General features: G+C 48.0%; 1 protein-coding gene and 1 long non-coding RNA gene across 2 annotated transcripts; one reads left to right on the top strand and one right to left on the bottom strand.

The window, feature by feature from the left end:
- The first annotated feature begins 60 nt into the window (after positions 1–60).
- LOC113889521 lies at positions 61–3,381 on the top strand. The gene is made up of 3 exons (XR_003510280.1): positions 61–1,220; positions 1,327–1,364; positions 2,792–3,381. It is a non-coding gene; the product is annotated as an uncharacterized LOC113889521 (long non-coding RNA).
- MYBPHL (myosin binding protein H like) lies at positions 3,382–18,219 on the bottom strand. The gene is made up of 8 exons (XM_027536302.1): positions 17,851–18,219; positions 9,413–9,501; positions 8,445–8,640; positions 8,103–8,242; positions 7,803–7,962; positions 7,575–7,711; positions 6,938–7,124; positions 3,382–5,893 (listed from the first exon to the last, which is right to left on the bottom strand). Exons 1-8 carry the CDS (start codon positions 17,993–17,995, stop codon positions 5,883–5,885), a joined length of 1,065 nt encoding a protein of 354 aa, XP_027392103.1. The 5' UTR covers positions 17,996–18,219; the 3' UTR covers positions 3,382–5,882.
- Between the last annotated feature and the right edge of the window lie 657 nt (positions 18,220–18,876).

Below are 18,876 nucleotides of genomic sequence, written 5' to 3'. Positions count from 1 at the left end.
GCATCCCCACGCCCTCCTGAGGCGGGGCGGCGGAGGGGCAGTCGGCCGGAAGTCTGCAGGTGGGGCATAGAGGAAAGCCGTTCTGAGAAAGACTCCATCCGGAGGGCCAAGGCGGGGAGACCGCGAGCGCGCGCTCGTGCCCGGGAAATTTTGCTTGGATTCCCTCCAGCAGCCTGGACCTCGCGGCGGCGCGCGTGGGAACGGCCCAATGAGCGAGGGCCTCGCGCCCTGTCGCACTCTCTTCTTCGCCCCCTCCTTCTCCATCGGCTCAGAGCTGAGCTTTTAAGCGGTGAAATTAATACTCTGCTTGGGGAAATTCGTTTTCTTAAGCTCACTCCGTTCGGAAGCGCCGTGTGAGCCCGATCCCTCAGTTGACATTTTTCCAAATTTACGGAAGCAGCTAAACATTTATATTTTAAGAATATTGAGGTTCTCTAAGAAGTGCATCTCCACGGGCTTTTTGGGCAAAAACATTCGGATCCTGAGCCATTCACGGTGTGAAGAAAACAACGGGTTTTTCAGACAGGGAGATTTGGGTTCAGATTCAACCGTGGCTCCCCTGTTGATAAGAATATTGAGTACATTTGACCTCTCTGAGCTTATATTTGACCCCTCGCTTATATAAGAGGATTGTGATCGTCACAGTACATGGTTAGGAGAATAATTATGAATATCGAGTTTTATACCGTGTGCCTTAAGAGCTTTTGAGGGTAATATTTGTAACTGGCTTCCTCTAAATTAAAAGCTGTGTTGTAAAAAGTTTAAGCCTACTTGTTAGGGATTTTCTTTGTTGCTTCCAAGGGTTGCCTGTGAATAGACTGGGCCATCCGTTAATAGAGCTTCTCAGAAATATAAAATTTTGAAATTAAAAGTCCCCAAAAGATGGTTAAAGAGTTCTCCCATTAATAAAGAGCCTGAAAGTTCAGTCTCCAGAGTTTATGACCACTATTTTGGCTATTTATAGGCTTTTTGTTTACTAATCAGTTTTTAGCTGTAAAGTTGAGGTGGTGAGGTTTGCAAGAGTGAGATGTTATTGTAAGAAATACCACAGGAAGGAAGGAGCCTTGGAGTTTAGTAGTGTGATAAAGGGAAAGGATGGGGAAACCCAGAACTTGCAAGTTTATGTGAGGAAGAGCTGAGACAAGAGGATTGCCTCTTTTGCCTTGGGTTCCTGGTGAAGGTGGAATTTTGGTTGCTTGCAGGGTTCAGACTCTTTAGAGGTAAGAAAACCAAAGCCAGTAGCTTCCTTCTCTCCAGGCAGGTTGTGGCAAAGTGGAGATCAGAGGGAAAGAAGCTGTTAATTAACTGCCTTCCTTTTTCCCCTAGGAGCAGCCTGAGTAAGGAAATTCTTCACCCACCTTCAGGTAAGTGAAGGAGACAGTTTTAGAAAGTTGGGAGTTAATTCCTCCTAAGGAAACTCATTTCCAATTTTCTATCACCAAATTATGATTTTGAAAGCTGTTGTAGAGAAATAAGCAATGGATCTATTTTCTTTTCCATCAGAATGACAATGAAAGCAGAAAATGTAGATTCCAGGCACAAGAATTCTTCACTCAGCATTAAATACCTCTAATCTGGGAAATATGTGACCCTCTCAGGTCAACCCCAAAATGATATGTATGAATAGGTATTAAAGATTTTGGATAAGTAATGAAGAGATCAATTAATGAAGAAATCATACTCCCTCCCAGGCACACAGTAAGCCTTAGTTCAGAAGGTACTTCGAGCATGGTGTTGAATGCATAAATGAAAAATTTAGGATTCCAGTACGGTTCTCCTTGGATGCAGGCAAGCCTCTTAGTCATTATGTACAGGACTGGCTGGCTTTGGACTCTGGCCCCTGCTCCTTAACGGTCCTCCCAACATTCTAGGCAAGTGCATTAGACCCTACATATGGTTAGTGTGACTGTTTTCTCAGTTGTCCCAAGGATGCTAGATAACTAGTGACATCCTGGATGCATAGGAAGAAGTTAATTTATCACATGCAAGGAATGCCTTGGGACATTGGAACTTAATTCTCATAGAACTGCAGTTGAGAAAGGCTGGAATAGATACTTGGTCTCAACTGAAAGTAAGTGTTTAGTCTAAACAGAAAAGCTCTTCATACTTGGCCTAAATAGATCCCTTCCTTTCTCAAAACTTTGCCTTATATTTACTGTCTTCTAGGAATGTTTTCTTTCTTAAACCCATGATTCCAACCCAGACCCACCCAAACAGTGGGGGTCCTTAGGTGAAAGAGATGAGAAGAAATATGGAAAGCTTTAAGTCAAACAGACCTGGTTCAAATCCTAGAGCTTCTACTTTCCAGCTGCATAACTTAGAGCATTTTATAAGCTTCAACTCATTTGTAAAATGAAGATTAAAAGAGATAAAGCCTTCAGAGCTTCATGCATAGAAGGCTGTTTCAATCATGTATTAATGTGTACATTTAGTGGTTTGAAACAACAGCAACTATTCATCTGCTCATGTTTTGCTGGACTGTTCAAGGACAGCTTGTCTTTACACAAGGAGTAGGTTGGATTTGTCTAGAGCTGCAGGCTCCAAGGTGGCCCCACATGTCTAGGGCGCTGGTGCTGGCTGTCAGCTGGGATTCTTGGTTGTCCTTCATGGGCCTCCCATAATTCAGCAGTCTATGATGAGATTCTTTAATTGGGAACATGACAATTCTTTAATTGTGCACATGATTGGCTGGGAAGCCGGTCAGTTACGTACACAATGACTTCCAAAAGCACAAACAGAAACTAGTAGACCTCTCAACTGGCATAGCATCACCTCCACTATGTTCTTTCAGTCAAAACAGGTCACCTGGTCAGCCAGATTCAAGGGGAAAGAAACAGACTCCAATTCTGGATGGGAAGAGCACCATGCCCATACCAGGATGGGAGGAATTATCGCTATCTTCTGCAGATTCCACCACAGAATGCCTTCAGTATGTTATTTGTTATAGAAATGAAAACATGTAAGCAAGAGCACATCACCTTTATTCTTTCTCTAGGGCTTATTTAGGCTCTGCTTCACTTTCTTCACTGTGTCCCAGCCCTCAGGTTTTAGTGCTCTGTCTTTAATTAGCTATGTGTGTATTCATGTATCCTGTTGTCTGTTTCTCTATGATAGAATTGCATCCAGTTTTCCAACTTACACTGGAAAGCGCAGAGAGGAAGAGGGCAGGTCATCTTTAACATCCCTTTGAGCACCCGATACTGTATAGCGTTGTCATGACTGTCTAGAGAAAAGGACAGTGTTAGGGATCTCTGTGGAAGAGAACATGGCTATAGGAAGAGAAAGAGGAGGCTTGAGGGTCCAGAGATTCCATAAGGCTGGCTAAAGGATTGCAATTTTCTCAGTGGTTTTCTATATAGAAAGCCTCAAACAGATGGACACTTTTGCACTGAGGAGCCACACTTTTATTTAGATTAGTCCAAACAGACACTGTGCTGGAGCTTCTTAAGAACACAGTCTCGCCACAGGCTTCCTGGAGGCACAGAAAAGAGAGGGTATGTTGTGGCCATAACAGCCAACAGCCAGAGTGCATCAAGGCTGCTGAGGCAACCCATTCACATTCTCTGCATCCTGTGCTCTGAATTCTCCATTTACCCTGCTTCGTTGCTGGCACTGACTGGGAGAGATGGGAAAGGGCCACTAACAGTAACAAGGATAACACCAACACAATGTCATTAACCTCAACCTTAACGCAGAGAGGGAACTGAGGGATGGCGAGAGAACTGACTGTGCAAGCCAACTGGCAGAGAGAGCTCTCCTGAGAAGTTTGCATTTTAATGCATCCCTCAGGGTTTTCATTTGCTATAGAGCAGTGAGAGGCTTAAATAAATGGCTTCTGGGATGGAATTCACTCGAGGGTTTCATCAGCCAGGAGCTGCAAGTCAGAGGAGACGTTGGGAACCAGTTCTCTTTAATTTTCTCATGAGCTTCCTTTCCACATCAGCTTGTACACAACATTTCTACTGTGAATGATGTAGAGTCTTGAAGGAGCTGTCAAGTTCAACATGACAATCTAAGTTGCCCTTTGTCAATAATGTGCTGCTTGGGACCGCATAACCCACATGTTCAATGATTATTGACATAAAAGGATAACTGGTTTTCTTCTCTTGGAAGGGAAGGAATCCCAATGCTTCAAAGCAAAAAGCAAGCAAACTAATCTGTTTTTCATCATGCTTAACATACTCTGGTGGAAACACTTATTGACAGGAACATCTTCTCTCTTTTTCTGCCGTGAGGAGGTGGAGGCCGTGACCTCCACCATCCTCCACTCCTGACTGTTTCCTTGATGCCTTTCCTTACAGCACCTGTTCACTCCTTCCCACAGATCCCCCCATCCCCCCCCCTTATAATTAGGTAGATGGTATTACTCTTCTTCAGAAGACCATTAAGTTTAATTCCTAACATCAGCTTGAGGAGTACAGATAGATGGAGGCTGAGACAAAAGTAGACCTCGTCTATAGTAAATTTCCTCCACATGGATGATAGTATTTATTCACTTACAAGAAAAGTGGTTAAAAGAAAAGAATTGTGTACACAGTGGCAGCTGCTCTGCCATCTCTCTCAAATGCTAGCACTGCCTCTAGCTCAAAGAGCTCCAGCCAAGGAGAAGGGGGCATAATTAAGGAAGTCTCTATAGGGTGACTCAAGACTGCCTTCAAATCCATGGCTGGTAAAGCAACTGGCTACAAAAGCTGCGCCCTCTACTGGAGGGGTAAAGAAACCTCATTGTTAGCAGGACTGGTACTGTTGGCACTCCGTGAAATTAGGCGTCATTAGCAGCAGGAGAATCCCAGGGACGGGGAGCCTGGTGGGCTGCCGTCTGTGGGGTTGCACAGAGTCGGAAGCAACTGAAGCAACTTAGCAGCAGCAGCAGCAGCAGAAGTCATTAGATGAGCAAATTTCCCTTTCTGCGTCTGGTGCAGAAAATTGCCCAGGACCTCAAAACAGATCTGAGCCTCTAGAGTGCAGCTATTTGTGCTTCACAGGAGGCAAACTAGGCCTATCTGGTCGGCCTTTTTGAAAATATCAACCTTTGTGTTATTCTTGCCAAACGTGTAACAATTATATCAAAGACATCCAGCTAGCACCACAAACGTGGAGAACCTACTTAAGAATGCACTGTGATGGATACATTTCATTCTTTAAAAAAGAAATTCTCTTCTTCCTGCTATTGGTAGTTCTAAACATTACTTTTTTTCTATTGAGTCAAAAGGTACCTAAGTATATGTTTGCAAGTGGAAAAATGGGGGACAGAAATCAGGTACTGGTAGTTTCTCCGTTTTCATTTCTGTGTGAATTTTTAAGATAAATGTGGGACCATAAAGCATTAATGCAAGTCAAAATGTTTCAGTAAACAAGATTCAGCAGTTCAACTTTATAACAGTAATAAATAAACCTGTCATAGTGGAACTATATGTAACTTTGTTCTGTATTTTCCAAGTCTCCTGTAAATGTGCTATCATACTTCCATAATTCAAAAAATAAAAGTGAAAGAGAATAAATAAATAAACCAGTTAAATTTTTCTGGACAATGCCAGCATTTGGATTTTTTAAAACAAGCAAATTTCTTATTGACTTCAACTAAATGCTGTTTATAGCATTTTAATTATACAGTAGATTCCATCCATTCAGTATACTTTTCTGAGTTGCCCTACATGCAAGTACATGTATGTAATGTTGTCTGCCTTCTGGCTATGTTTGCTATTAAAATACATTAAACTATTAAAAAAAGTGGTTGCCAGTGAGTGTGTGGTTGAAAGGTCAGGAATACATATTTGTCCCAGATTCAACAACACTAACCATAAACATAAAATCCTCCACTCAGACCCCCTGTCCCTCTTTCCTTACCTTCCTCAGAGTTACCCATTTCCGCTTAGGGTGCCTCAATTAGGAGCTGCAAGAATTCAGACATTTCTCATTGTTAACATCTCAGAAATCTCTGGGACACCTTTGAGAACATCAACAAGGGATATACTTTCAGGTCTGGGAGAAGTCTATGGAGCTAATTAGGAATCTATGCAGAGGGAAGAATAGGACATGTAATGGCCTGTTCAGCTCTGATTCACGCTGCATGCACTTAGAAAGGGCCCACTGTGTGTCATAAACTGGGCTAAACACTGGGGGACAAAGGCCAATAAGATGGTCTCTGCCCTCAAAGTCCTCATAGTTTATGGGGAAACAGATCAGTAAATAGATCATTATAAACAATATTCTAAATGCAATGATGGGGACTTCCTAGTGGTCCAGTGGTTAAGCCTCCACACTCCCAATGCAGGCTGCTTGGTTTTGATCCCTGGTCTGGCAACTGGATCCCACATGTCACAACTAAAGATCCTGCATGCCGCAATGAAGATGGAAGATCCTGCTGGCACAGCCAAATAAATAAAAATAAAATTAAAAATAAATGTAATGATGGTGATCTGAGCAAGGTGACAGGAATGGATAAATAAGTGAATGCTTGAAAAGAGGTAGAGAGACTATGCAGTATTTCTGTTTAACAACTGGAGATGAAAGTCTAAATGCCCAACAAAGAGCTGCAGCTCTCTGGGATTGAGTCAGAAGATTGTACAGTTGAATGAAAACAATCTGGGTGAGGTCCAGGAGTCTTGGCCTCTTTCCGCCACAGTGACAACTCCTCAACTACCCAACACTGGAAATCCAGAGTAAACTGACCAGTCACCTCCCTGTGCTTCAGGTCTCTCCTTTGCAAAGCGGAAATAATGATTCTTCCTAAATTACAGAATTACGATGGAGAAAAATGAAAGAGTGGATAATAAAGACGGCTCCTCAGATACATCCTGATGACGACAGTGATGAGAAGGCCTGAAGGGGAAGCCACCCAAGCCCTTCTCCTTCTAGGCTTGTGTCTCTGCCCTCAGATTTTCCACCTAAGGAGTGAGGAGGTGCTTGCACCCTAAGGTGACAGGTCTGCCCTTACCTTTCACATCCACCCGACAGTCCACGGATGCCTCCCCCAGGGGGTTAACCGCCTTGCAGGTGTAGATGCCGCCATCAAAGGGGCCAGGCTTGCGGATTTCCAGGGAGCAGATTCCCAGGTGAGTAAGGGCTCTGTACTTGGGGTTGCCCTGGATATCCATCTTGTTCTTCAGCCAGAAGATCTTCGGCTGGAAGATAAAGATGAGGGGGGAGAGTAAGAAGATACCAACACAACTCCATCGCCCCTACCAGAGAGACAGCTTGGAACCTCGTGCCCAGTTGCTAGCAGGTCATTAAATGACCAGAGAAGGCAACCCACTCTAGTACTCTTGCCTGGAAAATCCCATGGACGGAGGAGCCTGGTAGGCTGCAGTCCACGGGGTCACACAGAGTTGGACACAACTGAAGCGACTTAGCACCAGCAGCAGCAACATTAAGTGACATCTTCATGTATGAGGAACAAACATTAAAAAGGCAAACTGGAAACATTATCCCCATCGGCCTGTCTTGAGCCCCAGTGCTCTGACAGTTCCTACCTAACATGCTGTGAAGGTGACAGGAATAAATGTTTTGGTTACAATGTTCCTCAGCAGGCAGAAAGTAACACAGGCCAGCCATGCACAGACCTCCCTGCTCACCTTGGGGGAGGCACGGACGCAGCAGAAGAGCTGGGTGTCGTAGCCCATGACTGTAGTGCAGTCTGCCAGGGGCTGGGTGAACTTCGGGGCTTCAGAGAAATCTCGCTGGGCAAAGCCCTCGGTCCTGTAAACAGTAGCTGAGGGGAGCAACAAATGCCTGAGGGCCCCATCCCTCTCCAACTCTTTCTCCTTAACTCCTCACAGCTTTGAGTCCTGGTGGTGCCTTACCTGCTTTCTGGATGTGGGCCAGGTCAGCAGTGACGGGGGCATTCTCGCTGAGCCCGCACTGGTTCTCAGCAAAGACTCGAAATGCGTAGGAGTTGCCGACGATGAGGTTGGGGACCGTGCAGCTGGCGCGGCGACAGCGCTCCAGCACAGTGAACCACAGCTGCAGGTTCCCCACAACACACAGGGAGTGAGACCCCTGTTCAGGGAATTCACTGATCCCCAGCCAACCGCATGGAGTCACCAGAGCCCCATTCCAGGAGGTTTGTATTCCTCCCTCCCTCTCTCCCAGCCAGGCCTCACCCCAGATTTGGTGTCAGCCTTCTGCACCGTGTATCCCAGGAGGGCTGCATTGCCCGTGTCTTGGGGAGGAGTCCACTCCAGGGTAGCGCTGGAGCCCCAGACATCCACCAACTTGATGCTCTGAGGAGGGCCCGGCCTCTCTGAAAGGGCCAAGCATGACTGTGGGCATGACACACCGCTCATGCCATGACATCACTCCAGGAGGGGCTTCTGCTATGCCAGCTGTCCCTCCACCTTCCACTGCGCCCCACAGTCCCGCTTCCCCAGCTCTCTGTGAAGATCCCATTCAGGCTGGAGTGGGAGCCCCGAGGACCACCCAGTCTCCCATTGCCCCCACAGTACCAATCACCAGGATGTCAATGGTGGCGGTGGCCTCCAGCCCGCCCAGCTGCACACTGAGCTGGTAGCGACCCGAGTCAGCACGCTGGGCCTCTCTGATGAAGAGGATAGAGTCCCGCTCCCCATTCCGCACACTCACACGACTGGTGTCCAAGGCACAGCCATCACGCGTCCAGATGGCTTGAGGTTTGGGTTTGCCCTGAGAAATAGGGAGATGACTGTGAGTGGCCCCGAGAGGCCCCTCGCCCCTCCCAGCTGCAGTAAGGGTCAGATCCACCAGGTCCACATGGTGACTTGACTCACAGCTGCAAATTCTTTGAGTGAGAGCTTGATGAACTGTCCCAGGGGACTTGCATCTCTAGGCAACAGTCTCAGGGTCATGAGAAAGGGCTTTGCATCTCCCACCCTCTGGGAGTCTAGGTCATGGACACTCAGGGGAGCTGGGACTAACAATAGCTGCCCAGACTCTTGTGCTCAGTCACTCAGTCATGTCTGACTCTTTGTGATCCCATAGCCTGCAGCCTGCCAGACTCCTCTGTCCACGAGATTTTCCAGGCAAGAATACTGGAGTGGGTTGCCATTTTCTCTTCCAGGGAATCTTCCTGATGCAGAAATCGAACCCGTCTCCTGCATCTCCTGCATTGGCAGGTGGGTTCTTTACCACTGAGCCACCTGGGATGCCCGCCAGACTCTTGAGAGCCCCACAAGCTGAGAGCTCTCAGATCTCTGCTGACTGAAGGGTGTGGATTAGCCTTGCAGCATCCCCTAGGCGTGCCTGGCCTGACCTGACCTGATCCCAACCCCCCTCAGGATTGCCGATGAAAGGGCCACCTCAAACTTTGGGGAACATGCACCCTCCATTCAAGGCCAGGATGGCTGCCCCCGACTAGCAGAACTCTTGGTTTTTGTTTCCAAATCAAAACCCTGGCCTGGCTCTGGTCATGGACTCAACGTGGGCCTGGTATGATCACCTGGAATGGGATTAGAAGGTTCACGGTATCTCCAACCTTCCTGATGTAGGTCTGCCTGAGGGCCCGAGGTAGCCAGATCTTGGGGTGCTCTGAATGATGGAAAGATAGAGAAGAGGGGGGAGGTGAGCTTCCTGTAGTGGGAAGAGGAGAGTTTAGAGGATGTGGATGCTGCATCGAGTTGTGTTCCATAGGCGGGTGACCCAGGCAACACTCAGCCAACTCAGCCCTCCCTCAGGGAATGAGAAGACGGCACCGTTGTCTCAGTGAGATTTAGGGATAAGCAACCAGCTGAAGGATCCGAGAGAGAGTGTTAAAGTATAGGCAGAAAGAGCACTGAAGGGTGAGCCTGACTCCTACCTCTTTTAATCTGTAACTTTCCACCACCGACTTTTCGTCAACTGAGATATTTTGTTTGTGCAGGGACCAGTCTAGCCTGAGTGGTTTGTCTTTCCACTCCTTTTCTACATTTGTCCTCAACAACACTCCCTTTATCAAGGCCACTTTCAGTGTCAATCCTGGCCCCCAAGTATCAGCCCCACTTCCCAGTTTGGGGCCAGACCCAGGGGTAGTCAACACTCTGAACCCACCAGGACAGCGCTGACGTCACTGTGGGGGGACCTGGTTCCTGGGTCCCTTCCTCTTCGAGGCCACCCTGTTCAGGGGCCTGTGTAGTGTCTTCCAGTCTGTGGAAGATCACTTTGTACAATCAGAATCTCAGAAAGATTAGGTCCATTGCTCACCCCACCCCCTTGATCTTCCAGGCTGTTCCAGTGAAAGAGAGATTAAATTATGTTTATTGGCTTCCAGGACGAAGACAGGAGATGCTCAGGAATAAGGTTGGAGGATGGGTTCCCTTGGGGTCCTGGCTGAAATCTACTCTGTTTTCCAGGCTTCTAGAGCTCCCCTTTCTCCTCCTTTCTCCAGCAGATAGCAGCTTGATAGCAGATTCCAGCCTTTATGATAACATACATGTCCCTGTAAATACATTCCTTAACATTCACCCCAATACATGTATGTTTACTTACAAATAGAACTGTTTAAAATGTACATTACATAATGCAGAATTGGAATGGTGGAGTTGAAAATAAAACAAAGGTTCTACAAAGCTCTTCCTACCCCTCAGTTTGTAGGCCTTGCTCAGAGACCAGGAACTTCACTCCCACACTCCACCCCCATCACCATCACGAGGTTCCTTGGGCTTTGTAGATGAATATAGACAGAAATGTTTGGTGCACGCTGTCCATTTTATTTGCCTAGTTTCCTTTTTCACCGAGCGGCTTACATTTCAACCTGGCTTGTGCTGTCTTAGGCTGTGCCTCACCCCTCTGCACCAACGCACAGGGACTGAGTGGTACGGCGAGGCTGGGGGCAGGGCCGTGTTCTGAGTGCTGTCCCACCCACGTGGCTCAGGGCCTGGAGCCTCAGCAAGGACTGGGCAGCTCAGAGCCCCGGCAGATGAATGACCCCGCTCCGCTCGGCTGCCCTCTGTTCGACTTTGGCGGTTTGGGTGGAGGAGGGGCATGAAGAACAGAAGAAGTGTTGTGTGATGTGTTCCTCTCCTGTGGCCATCTTGGCAAGCGACCAAGGAGTTGAGAACAGGCGGATATGACTTTAGGGTTTTCTGAAAAAAGAGGGTGGCAATTGAAAAGGAGGCTCAAAACCTCATCTTGTTGGCCTTGCTTCCCCACTGCTGGGTGGGGAGCGAACCCCTCACCCTTGCTGGGCAGAGGGCTAGGGAGAAGCCAGCTCTGATGTCCCTTGTACTGCTCATAGAATCTCTGAGTTAGGAGGGACCTTGGGATTTTCCTGGTTAAGTGGTTAAGACTTCACCTTCCAAAGCAGAGGGTGTGAGTTCAATCCCTGCTCAGGGAGCTAAGATCTCACATGCCTTGGGGCCCAAAACCCAAAACATAAAAAAGAAAACAAAAACTTAACCCAGAAGCAATACTGCAACCAATTCAATAAAGACTTTTAAAATGGTCCACATGAGGAAAAAAAAAATGAAATGGGGTTCCCTCACAAGAGGATGGATCAAGAGGGGACAAACTTAAGTGACAAGAATGTTCCAGGTCTGAGGACGAGCAGGCGAAGATTCTGCTCTCAGCAATCTCCCAGCTCTAGAGGGAGGGAGGGCAGAGGATGGACTTTAGTCTAAAGCTGCTGACAAAGTGCAGGAGGTGGCAGAGGAGTGTGTGACAGCTCCAGGTGTCTGGGCTGCAGCAAGCCCTTCCCAGCGCACCCCAGCATTTGGTTTGCCCAGCAAAAGAGAGCAATCTGACCCTTGCTAAGAATGTTAATAGCAGGGCTCATCTGGGGCCTTTCTTTTCACACATCCACAGTCAGGCGAGGTGTTAATTGTACTGACCTTGGAGAAACCTGGCTTTTCCTGCTACCCAAGGTCTTTCTCCTCCTCAGATGCCAGGAGGGATGTGCACCAAAGATTACCACCCTGAAACACAACCTTGGTTTCCTGAGACCAGTTCTGAGACAGTGGCAGTGTGGTTTTCTCCCTTCACGAGTCTAAGGAAAAAGGCATTTTGAAAAGTGCCGTGAGAGCCCTTGGCTTCTGAGCTGTGTTGCTCCTAGCACTGAATTTTCCTCAGACAGAATACTGTCTTACAAATTAGTGGAGAAAGGGGACTTCCCTGGTAGTCCAATAGTTAAGAATCAACCTTGCAATGCAGGGGACATGGGTTTGACCCCTGGTTGGGGAAGATCACACATGCCACAGAGCAACTGAGTCCAAGAGCCGCAACTAGAGGGTCTGCGTGCTGCAACCAAAGATCCCTCGTGCCACAGCTAAGACCTGATATAGCCAAATTAATTAATTAATTAGAAAAAAACCCAAATTAGTGGAGAAGGAAGCTACTTAAAGTCCAGAGATCTTGACTCCTCTTGAATAGAAAATCTCTTCTGACTTCCCTGGTGATCCAGTGGCTAGGACTCCATGCTTCTAATGCAGTGGGCATGAGTTTGATCCCTGGTCAGGGAACTAGGGTCCCACATGCCATGCAGTTCGGCCAAAAAAACAAAAAAGAAAGAAAAGAAAAAGAAAAAAGAGAATCCCTCCTAATTCTACTGAAACCTGCTGAAGTTTCCTTCTCTGTTCATGGGAATTAACTGTCAACATCTCACTTAATTTGGTTTCACATGGCTAACGACTTTCCTTCAGTGATTCCCTAAGGACTGTGCAGTTCAGAATGATGGGCTTAATTATGGTCTGGAGAGTGAGGGAACAAGATGGACACACTGAAAGAGTGAAGTGTACATGAGCGTGAGTGTGTGTGAGTGTAAGACTATGAGGGCATGTGTATGCACAGGCCTGTGTGAGTAAGTGGTTACTGAAAGAGCAAATCCACAAGGCAAGCTACGGCTTCCAGTCACTCCAAAGATTTCCATGGACCCAAAAAGTACCAGCATTTCTTAGAGAAACATTAGTTGATCCACAGGATATAACATGCATCTTACACTTCTCTGAAGAGAAGACTCTGTCACCCTCTTCTCATGCTGATGACGGTAATACTGACTCAGTGTCACTCTCTCCAACACAGCTGAAGTCAAGATTCTTGGACATCTCAACACCCAGCCTTCCAGGTCCTGCAGGGCCACCTCACAGCCTTGCCTACCCCTCCTCCAAAGATTTCATCCTCCCCTGCTTCAGCCCTTGCTTCCTTTAGTCATTGTCTAGGCCAATAGAATGGAGTCTAGCCACTCTAGAATCTGAATTTCAAGCAGCCCACTCTCAGCACCACCTATCCATCCCTCCAACCCTCTCCCTCTAGTGCTTCACCAGCAGCGACCCTTCAGCCCACCGAGACCTCTGATCCATTATCCTCCCACCCCTGCACTCTCCATCACCCTTCTCAATGTTATCATTTTCTTTCTCACCCAGCTTAGACTCCACGGTTGTCATCAGATTCACTCCTTGCATACCCACTCAAATCCCTAATCCTTTCCACATCCTAATAACACCCAGCCCCAGTTAACTACCATGCCCTTGGTGCCTGCATCCGTATAGCCCAGCATGGCTGGGGAAAATATTACAAAACCATGCTGACTTTAAATTGATGGCCAGGACTTCCCTGGTGGCCCAGTGGTTAAGAATCTGCCCACCAAAGCAGGGGGCAATGCCTTGATCCCTGATCTGGGAAGATTCCACATACTTCAGGGCAACTAAGGCGCAAGCCGCAACTACTGAGCCCACCCACCACACTACTGAAACCCTCATGCCTAGAGCCATGCTCCGCAACAAGAGAAGCCACCTCAGTGAGAAGCCCTCACAACACAACTAGAGAAAACCCGTGTGTAGCAACAAAGACCCATTGCAGCCATTAAAAAAAAAAAAAAAAAAAAAAAGGCAATTTAAATGGATGGCCACTACCTCTAAATAGACACTGGCATTTCTGCCAGACTTCCCTAATTCCTTCAGTCTCCTATTCTCCCGGGTGACTGTTGCACATCCTCCTCTTCTAAAACTTCCATACCTTCTCCCAAATCTTCACTGTAATTGATGATCTTGCTAGTGTCTAAGGCTTGCCTGTAGCCTATCTGGGAGATTGTGAAGGACAGGGAAGCCTGGTATGCTGCAGTGCATGGGGTTGCAAAGGACTGGACATGACCTAGCGACTGAACAACAACAACACAGCCTATTCTTAGCAGCCAGAAAAGTTTTAAAACCTACACTGGCTGCCCCTCTGTCTCATAGTTGGAACCGGTATTCACAATGGTCCTGCTACCTTGAGGACTCCAAACCTGACGTTCTCTCCCTCACTCTGCTTCTGCCACTGCAACCCCAGTCCATGAGGCGCAGTCCTGCCTCAGGGCATTCGCACTTACTGTTCTCTCGCCTTGGAAAACCTTCTCCTCAATTATCTGCATGCACTGGTCTCTCATCTCAAGTTGCTGCTCAAATCACCTTATTAACAAGGCTTTCACTGAATATCCTGTTTAAAAACCGCAAGTGGCAAAACTAATACAATTATGTAAAGTTTAAAAATAAAATAAAATTAGGAAAAAAAAAAACCGCAAGTGGACTTTCCTGGTGGCGCAGTGTATAAGAATCTGCCTGACAATGCAGGGGACACGAGCTCAATCCCAGGTCCAGAAAGATCCCACATGCCCCAAAGCAACTAAGCCTGTGTGCCACAACCACTGAGCCAGTACTCTAGAGCCCTCAAGCCACAACTACTGAGGCCCGTGTACCCCAGAGCCCGTGCTCTGCACCAAGAGAAGCCAATGTAATGAGAAGCCTGAGCTCTGCAATGAAGAGTAGCCCCGGCTCACTGTAACTAGAGAAAGCCCAAGGACAGCAGTTAAGACCCACCACAGCCAAAAAATAAAATAAATAAATAAATAGATCTTTAAAAAATAATGGGAAAAAAAAGACAAACTTATTAAAAAAAAAAACCCAAAAACCAGCAAGCACTCTTCCCATACCAGCATTTTCTATCTTCTTTGTCTTATTTTTCAGCACAGCACTTTATCATTATTTATACATTTTATTTGCTTATTTATTATCTGTCTCCTTACATAGAATGTAATCTCTACAAGGAAATTATTTTTGCCTATTTTGTGCATTTTTCTAACAGTGCCTGGCACATAATAGATACAAAATAAATATTTGTAGAAGGAAGAAAGAGGATAGGAAGGGAGAGTGGCAGGGAGGATGGTTGCTTCAAGGCTAGGCATGCAGCTTCCTGAGCGTGAGGACACAGAGCGGCCCAGACTGAAAGAGGGCCCAGGGTCAGCAGGGAGCGATCGAGCTGAGGTCTACAGACGGGCCCTCCCTCTGGGGCTCAGGGTCCCGTCTTCTCCGTGTCAGGATGCAGCCTGTCCCGTGGCCTCTTATTATTATTATTTTAAATTTTTATGTATTTATTTATTTGTGGCTGTGCTGGGTCTTGGTTGTTGCAGAGACTTTTCTCTAGTTGCAGAGAGCGGGGACTACTCTGTAGTTGACAGTGCTTGGCCTTCTCATTGCGGTGGCTTCTCTTGTTGCTAAGCACGGGCTCTAGGGCGCACGGGCTTCAGTAGTTATGGCTCATGAGCTCAGTAGTTGTAGCCCCCGGGGTTTTGGAGCACAGGCTCAATAGCTGTGGGGCATGGGCTTAGTTGCTCCACAGCATGGGGGATCTTCCCTGACCGGGGATCAGACCGTGTCTCCTGCATTGGCAGGCAGGCAGATTCTTTACCACTGAGCCACCAGGGAAGCAGGCCTCTCACTATCATGAACGCTCTCCTCTGGCCCCTACCCAGTGTGGCCTTCAGGACACCGTGCCTCCACGTGTGCTGAGAGTGATAAAGGATGCTTTCCCAGTGCCAGCGTCCTACTTCCACTTACTTACTTAGCCATGGAGAGCACTTTCTTGACTAAAAGCTCAGTGTTGGCCAGTTGCAGTTTATTTTGATGTTGCAAATATTTTGACGCCTGTTCTATTTCACATGTGCTCACATGCTCACTTTTGTGCCTCTCTAGGTCCCATAGAACTCCCTATGAGAAAGAGGAGGCATTAAGAGGAAGGAGAAGTCCTTGGCGCTCATAGGGAACTTGGGGGCCATCCAGGCCAGCACCATGGCACCCCTTAAAGACCTCTGGATAGACTTCAGTAATTCTGTGAACTCCCTGAGCTTTGTTGAGTATTTTTCTTGAAGCAAGAGCCCACAGCTTTCATTAGGTTTTCCTAGGGATCCATATCCAGCAAAGGGTTCAGAATTCTGATTTAATTCTACCTCTCAATTTACAGATGACAGATGGAAGCCCAAAGGGGTGGATTGACTTGCCTAGGGTCACAGGACAGAGCTAGCATTTGAACTCTTTTTCCAAATGGGTAACAGATGCAAACACTTCGCACAGTGTCACCAGGAGGCTTTACTGTCAGGGGCCTCTGGGATGCCCGTGGGTGAGACCACACACAAGAATGTGGTCCTTCAGGCCTCACTTATGGGCTGGGGCTGTCAGGAGCTGACAGCCCACAGCATCCACCCTGTGGCCGGAGGGGTAAGTATCAGGGGATGAGCACCCTCTCCCAGGGCTTTGTAGAGACAGTGGTCAAGGAGTCAGAAGTCCTGGCTCTCTCCCTCCCTCACCCTGGCTTATTCCCTGGGCCTTTTGGGGGACAAAACTGGCTTTCTGCCTCAAGACCATTCCAACCTAACATGTTTCCAATAACTTCTGCTCTCTTCATCTCTTTTTTAATGGGGGTAAACTCAGTTGGCTCTGGGCCATTGACATTCAAACAGCTTCTGAAGACCCATTGTCTTCCATAGGATGATAGAGGCTGTGGACTTTCCCACCACAACCCTGTTTGCAGGTAGAACTCAGCCTTTACTCCTGACTTGGAAATAATACATTATCTATTCACATCTTCATTTGGCCTCTTCAAAAGCACTTTGGATTATCTCAACAATCCTTTCAACTACCTTATCAGGTAGATACTAATAATCACCATTTTATAGAGAGTAATTGAAGCCCTGAAGTCCATTGACTTCACCAAGGTCCACGGAGCTGCTGGAGGCGGCCCTGGGAATTGAGTCTAGACCCTGTCTTTTCTTCATCTCCCTATCCTGGCATTCCACGCTGTCTCATTTGTGGTCTTTGCATCCTCTGCACTTAGGGCTTCAAGGGGCCACAAGTGGGGACTTTGTACAGGGAACATTTTTCAGTGTTTCTTTGCAGGAGAGGGCAAAAACCAGTCTCCCTTGGTTGGCTGAGCCAGGAGCAATGGGAGCCACTCAGCAATGGGAGCTAAGAAGTCTCTTAGCTACAGAGGCCAGTTGTGGGGCCAGGGCCAGGTGTGGAGTGGGCAGCAGGGCTGCAGGGAATTTCAGGGCTGGTCAAGGCACCCACCACCTCTTAGATCAAAAAACACCTCTTTGATGAGAGGCTCACAGAGACCACAGAAAAGGAGCCTTAGAATGCTTCTCTTCGAAGGTCTCTGGTTCTGTGGCGCTCGGGTTAGGAGAGGCTAGAGTTTCCCGTGGGAGCCGGTGGGGGTATTGGGATAGGTCTCGGACTCCTGGCCCTGTTGAGGGCCAGAGTGTCACATCTGTTCAGCACTCAGCCTCCCGGTGGCTCCAAGCTTTTCGTTTCCCTCTTCTCCTGGTCCAGATGGATACAATCTCACCCTTCTTTCCCTCCCTGACTGATGTTAGTAATATATCAGGTCTTCCTAGTCCCTGTGACTGACACATTTTAAAGGTAAAAATATAAGCCTATCAGTATTAGTTACTGTAGCGTATCACAAACACCATTCACTGGCTTCTCAGGTAAAAAGCAAAAACCCAGCAGAGGCAGTTGAGCAGCAAGAGTCCATCAAAGAGGGGGTGGGGGTTCCTGTGGATGTTCCTCCATCCTAAGTCCCCATCCCATGAAAGCATTTAGCTCTGCAAAACCCACGGACAACACCCATTGCCCGGCCTACCCCCTCCCCACCAGTCACCTTCTATGGGGGGCAGGAGCTGGGAAAGGGGGCTGCCGGTCCCCCGCCGGGGTGAAGCCTGAGGTCCATCAGCATCTGCTGGGCTGGCTTCTTTCACCTTCAGTGTGGGTCTCAAGGCTGCCTCCGGAGCTGTGGCTGCCTCCATGCTGGGCCACCCAGAGGCTGGGCTCCAGGGGAAGATTTTCACTGATGATGGTGAGGGAGGGGCTGAGCACCTGCTCTCCAGCCTGGCCTCCCCAGGGTCATGTAACTGGGCTGTCCTGTTCTCACCCACTGACTCCCATGAGGGATGAAGCAGGGGCTAGAGGAAGAGGGGAAGCAGATCACAGCCCGGAATAGCTGCAGGAGGAGGGCCCAGTGGCCCTGTTATCTTGGGAGAGAGACGACACCTCTCACACAGCACTGGGGAGGGAGAGGAGCGCTTGAGCTTCAAACAGCCCCTCCCTGCTCAGACCATTCACATGGGAACTCTGGCTTCTGGGGGGAGGACTGGGCGACATCTCATCTCCTGATCTCCAGTTCATCCAAGGGTGTCTGAGTCCACAGGAAGGGGCCCCATCCTCTCCTTTCCACCCCACCCACCTGCCCTATGGAAGTGGAAGGCAAAGTCTGCACCCTGGAGCCAGACCTCCAATTCCTGGAGCTAGACCCCCAACTCACTTTGGCTTCATCACCAATTGGCTGTGCCTTGTAACAAGTCTCTCTTAGGTCTGTTTCCTCATCTGTGAAATGGAGGTAACAGTCTTAGGGCTGTTGTGAGCATTCAAAGAGGTAATCTGTGTGAAGTGCTTAGCGGTGTGTAGCCAACTAAGTGCTCGATAAATGTAAGCTATTTTTAGGTTGGGCCAGCACTTAACCCTTTCAAAGCTCCCTTGCCTATGAGATAAAAGTACGAGTAAACGAGAGGCAGCAGTTGTAAGAGGGGAGTCAGGGGCCTGGGGTCAGAGGACTTGAGTGTGACCCTGGCTCTGCTCCTTATTCCTCTGCTAGGCGGTCCCGGGGAAATCATGGACTCTGAACCTTAGG

The sequence above is a fragment of the Bos indicus x Bos taurus genome, chromosome 3 (genome assembly GCF_003369695.1).
Source record: "Bos indicus x Bos taurus breed Angus x Brahman F1 hybrid chromosome 3, Bos_hybrid_MaternalHap_v2.0, whole genome shotgun sequence".
NCBI classification, from domain to species: domain Eukaryota; kingdom Metazoa; phylum Chordata; class Mammalia; order Artiodactyla; family Bovidae; genus Bos; species Bos indicus x Bos taurus.
This window is presented reverse-complemented; position numbering and strand designations above follow the sequence as displayed.

Excerpts from the sequence above, each read along its gene's own strand:
- MYBPHL (XM_027536302.1), bottom strand. The coding sequence starts at position 17,995 with ATGGAGGCAGCCACAGCTCCGGAGGCAGCCTTGAGACCCACACTGAAG. Across the intron at positions 7,712-7,802 it reads GGCCCACATCCAGAAAGCAG|CTACTGTTTACAGGACCGAG; the intron begins GTAAGGCACCAC and ends TGCTCCCCTCAG. Across the intron at positions 7,125-7,574 it reads GCGTCCGTGCCTCCCCCAAG|CCGAAGATCTTCTGGCTGAA; the intron begins GTGAGCAGGGAG and ends TTTATCTTCCAG.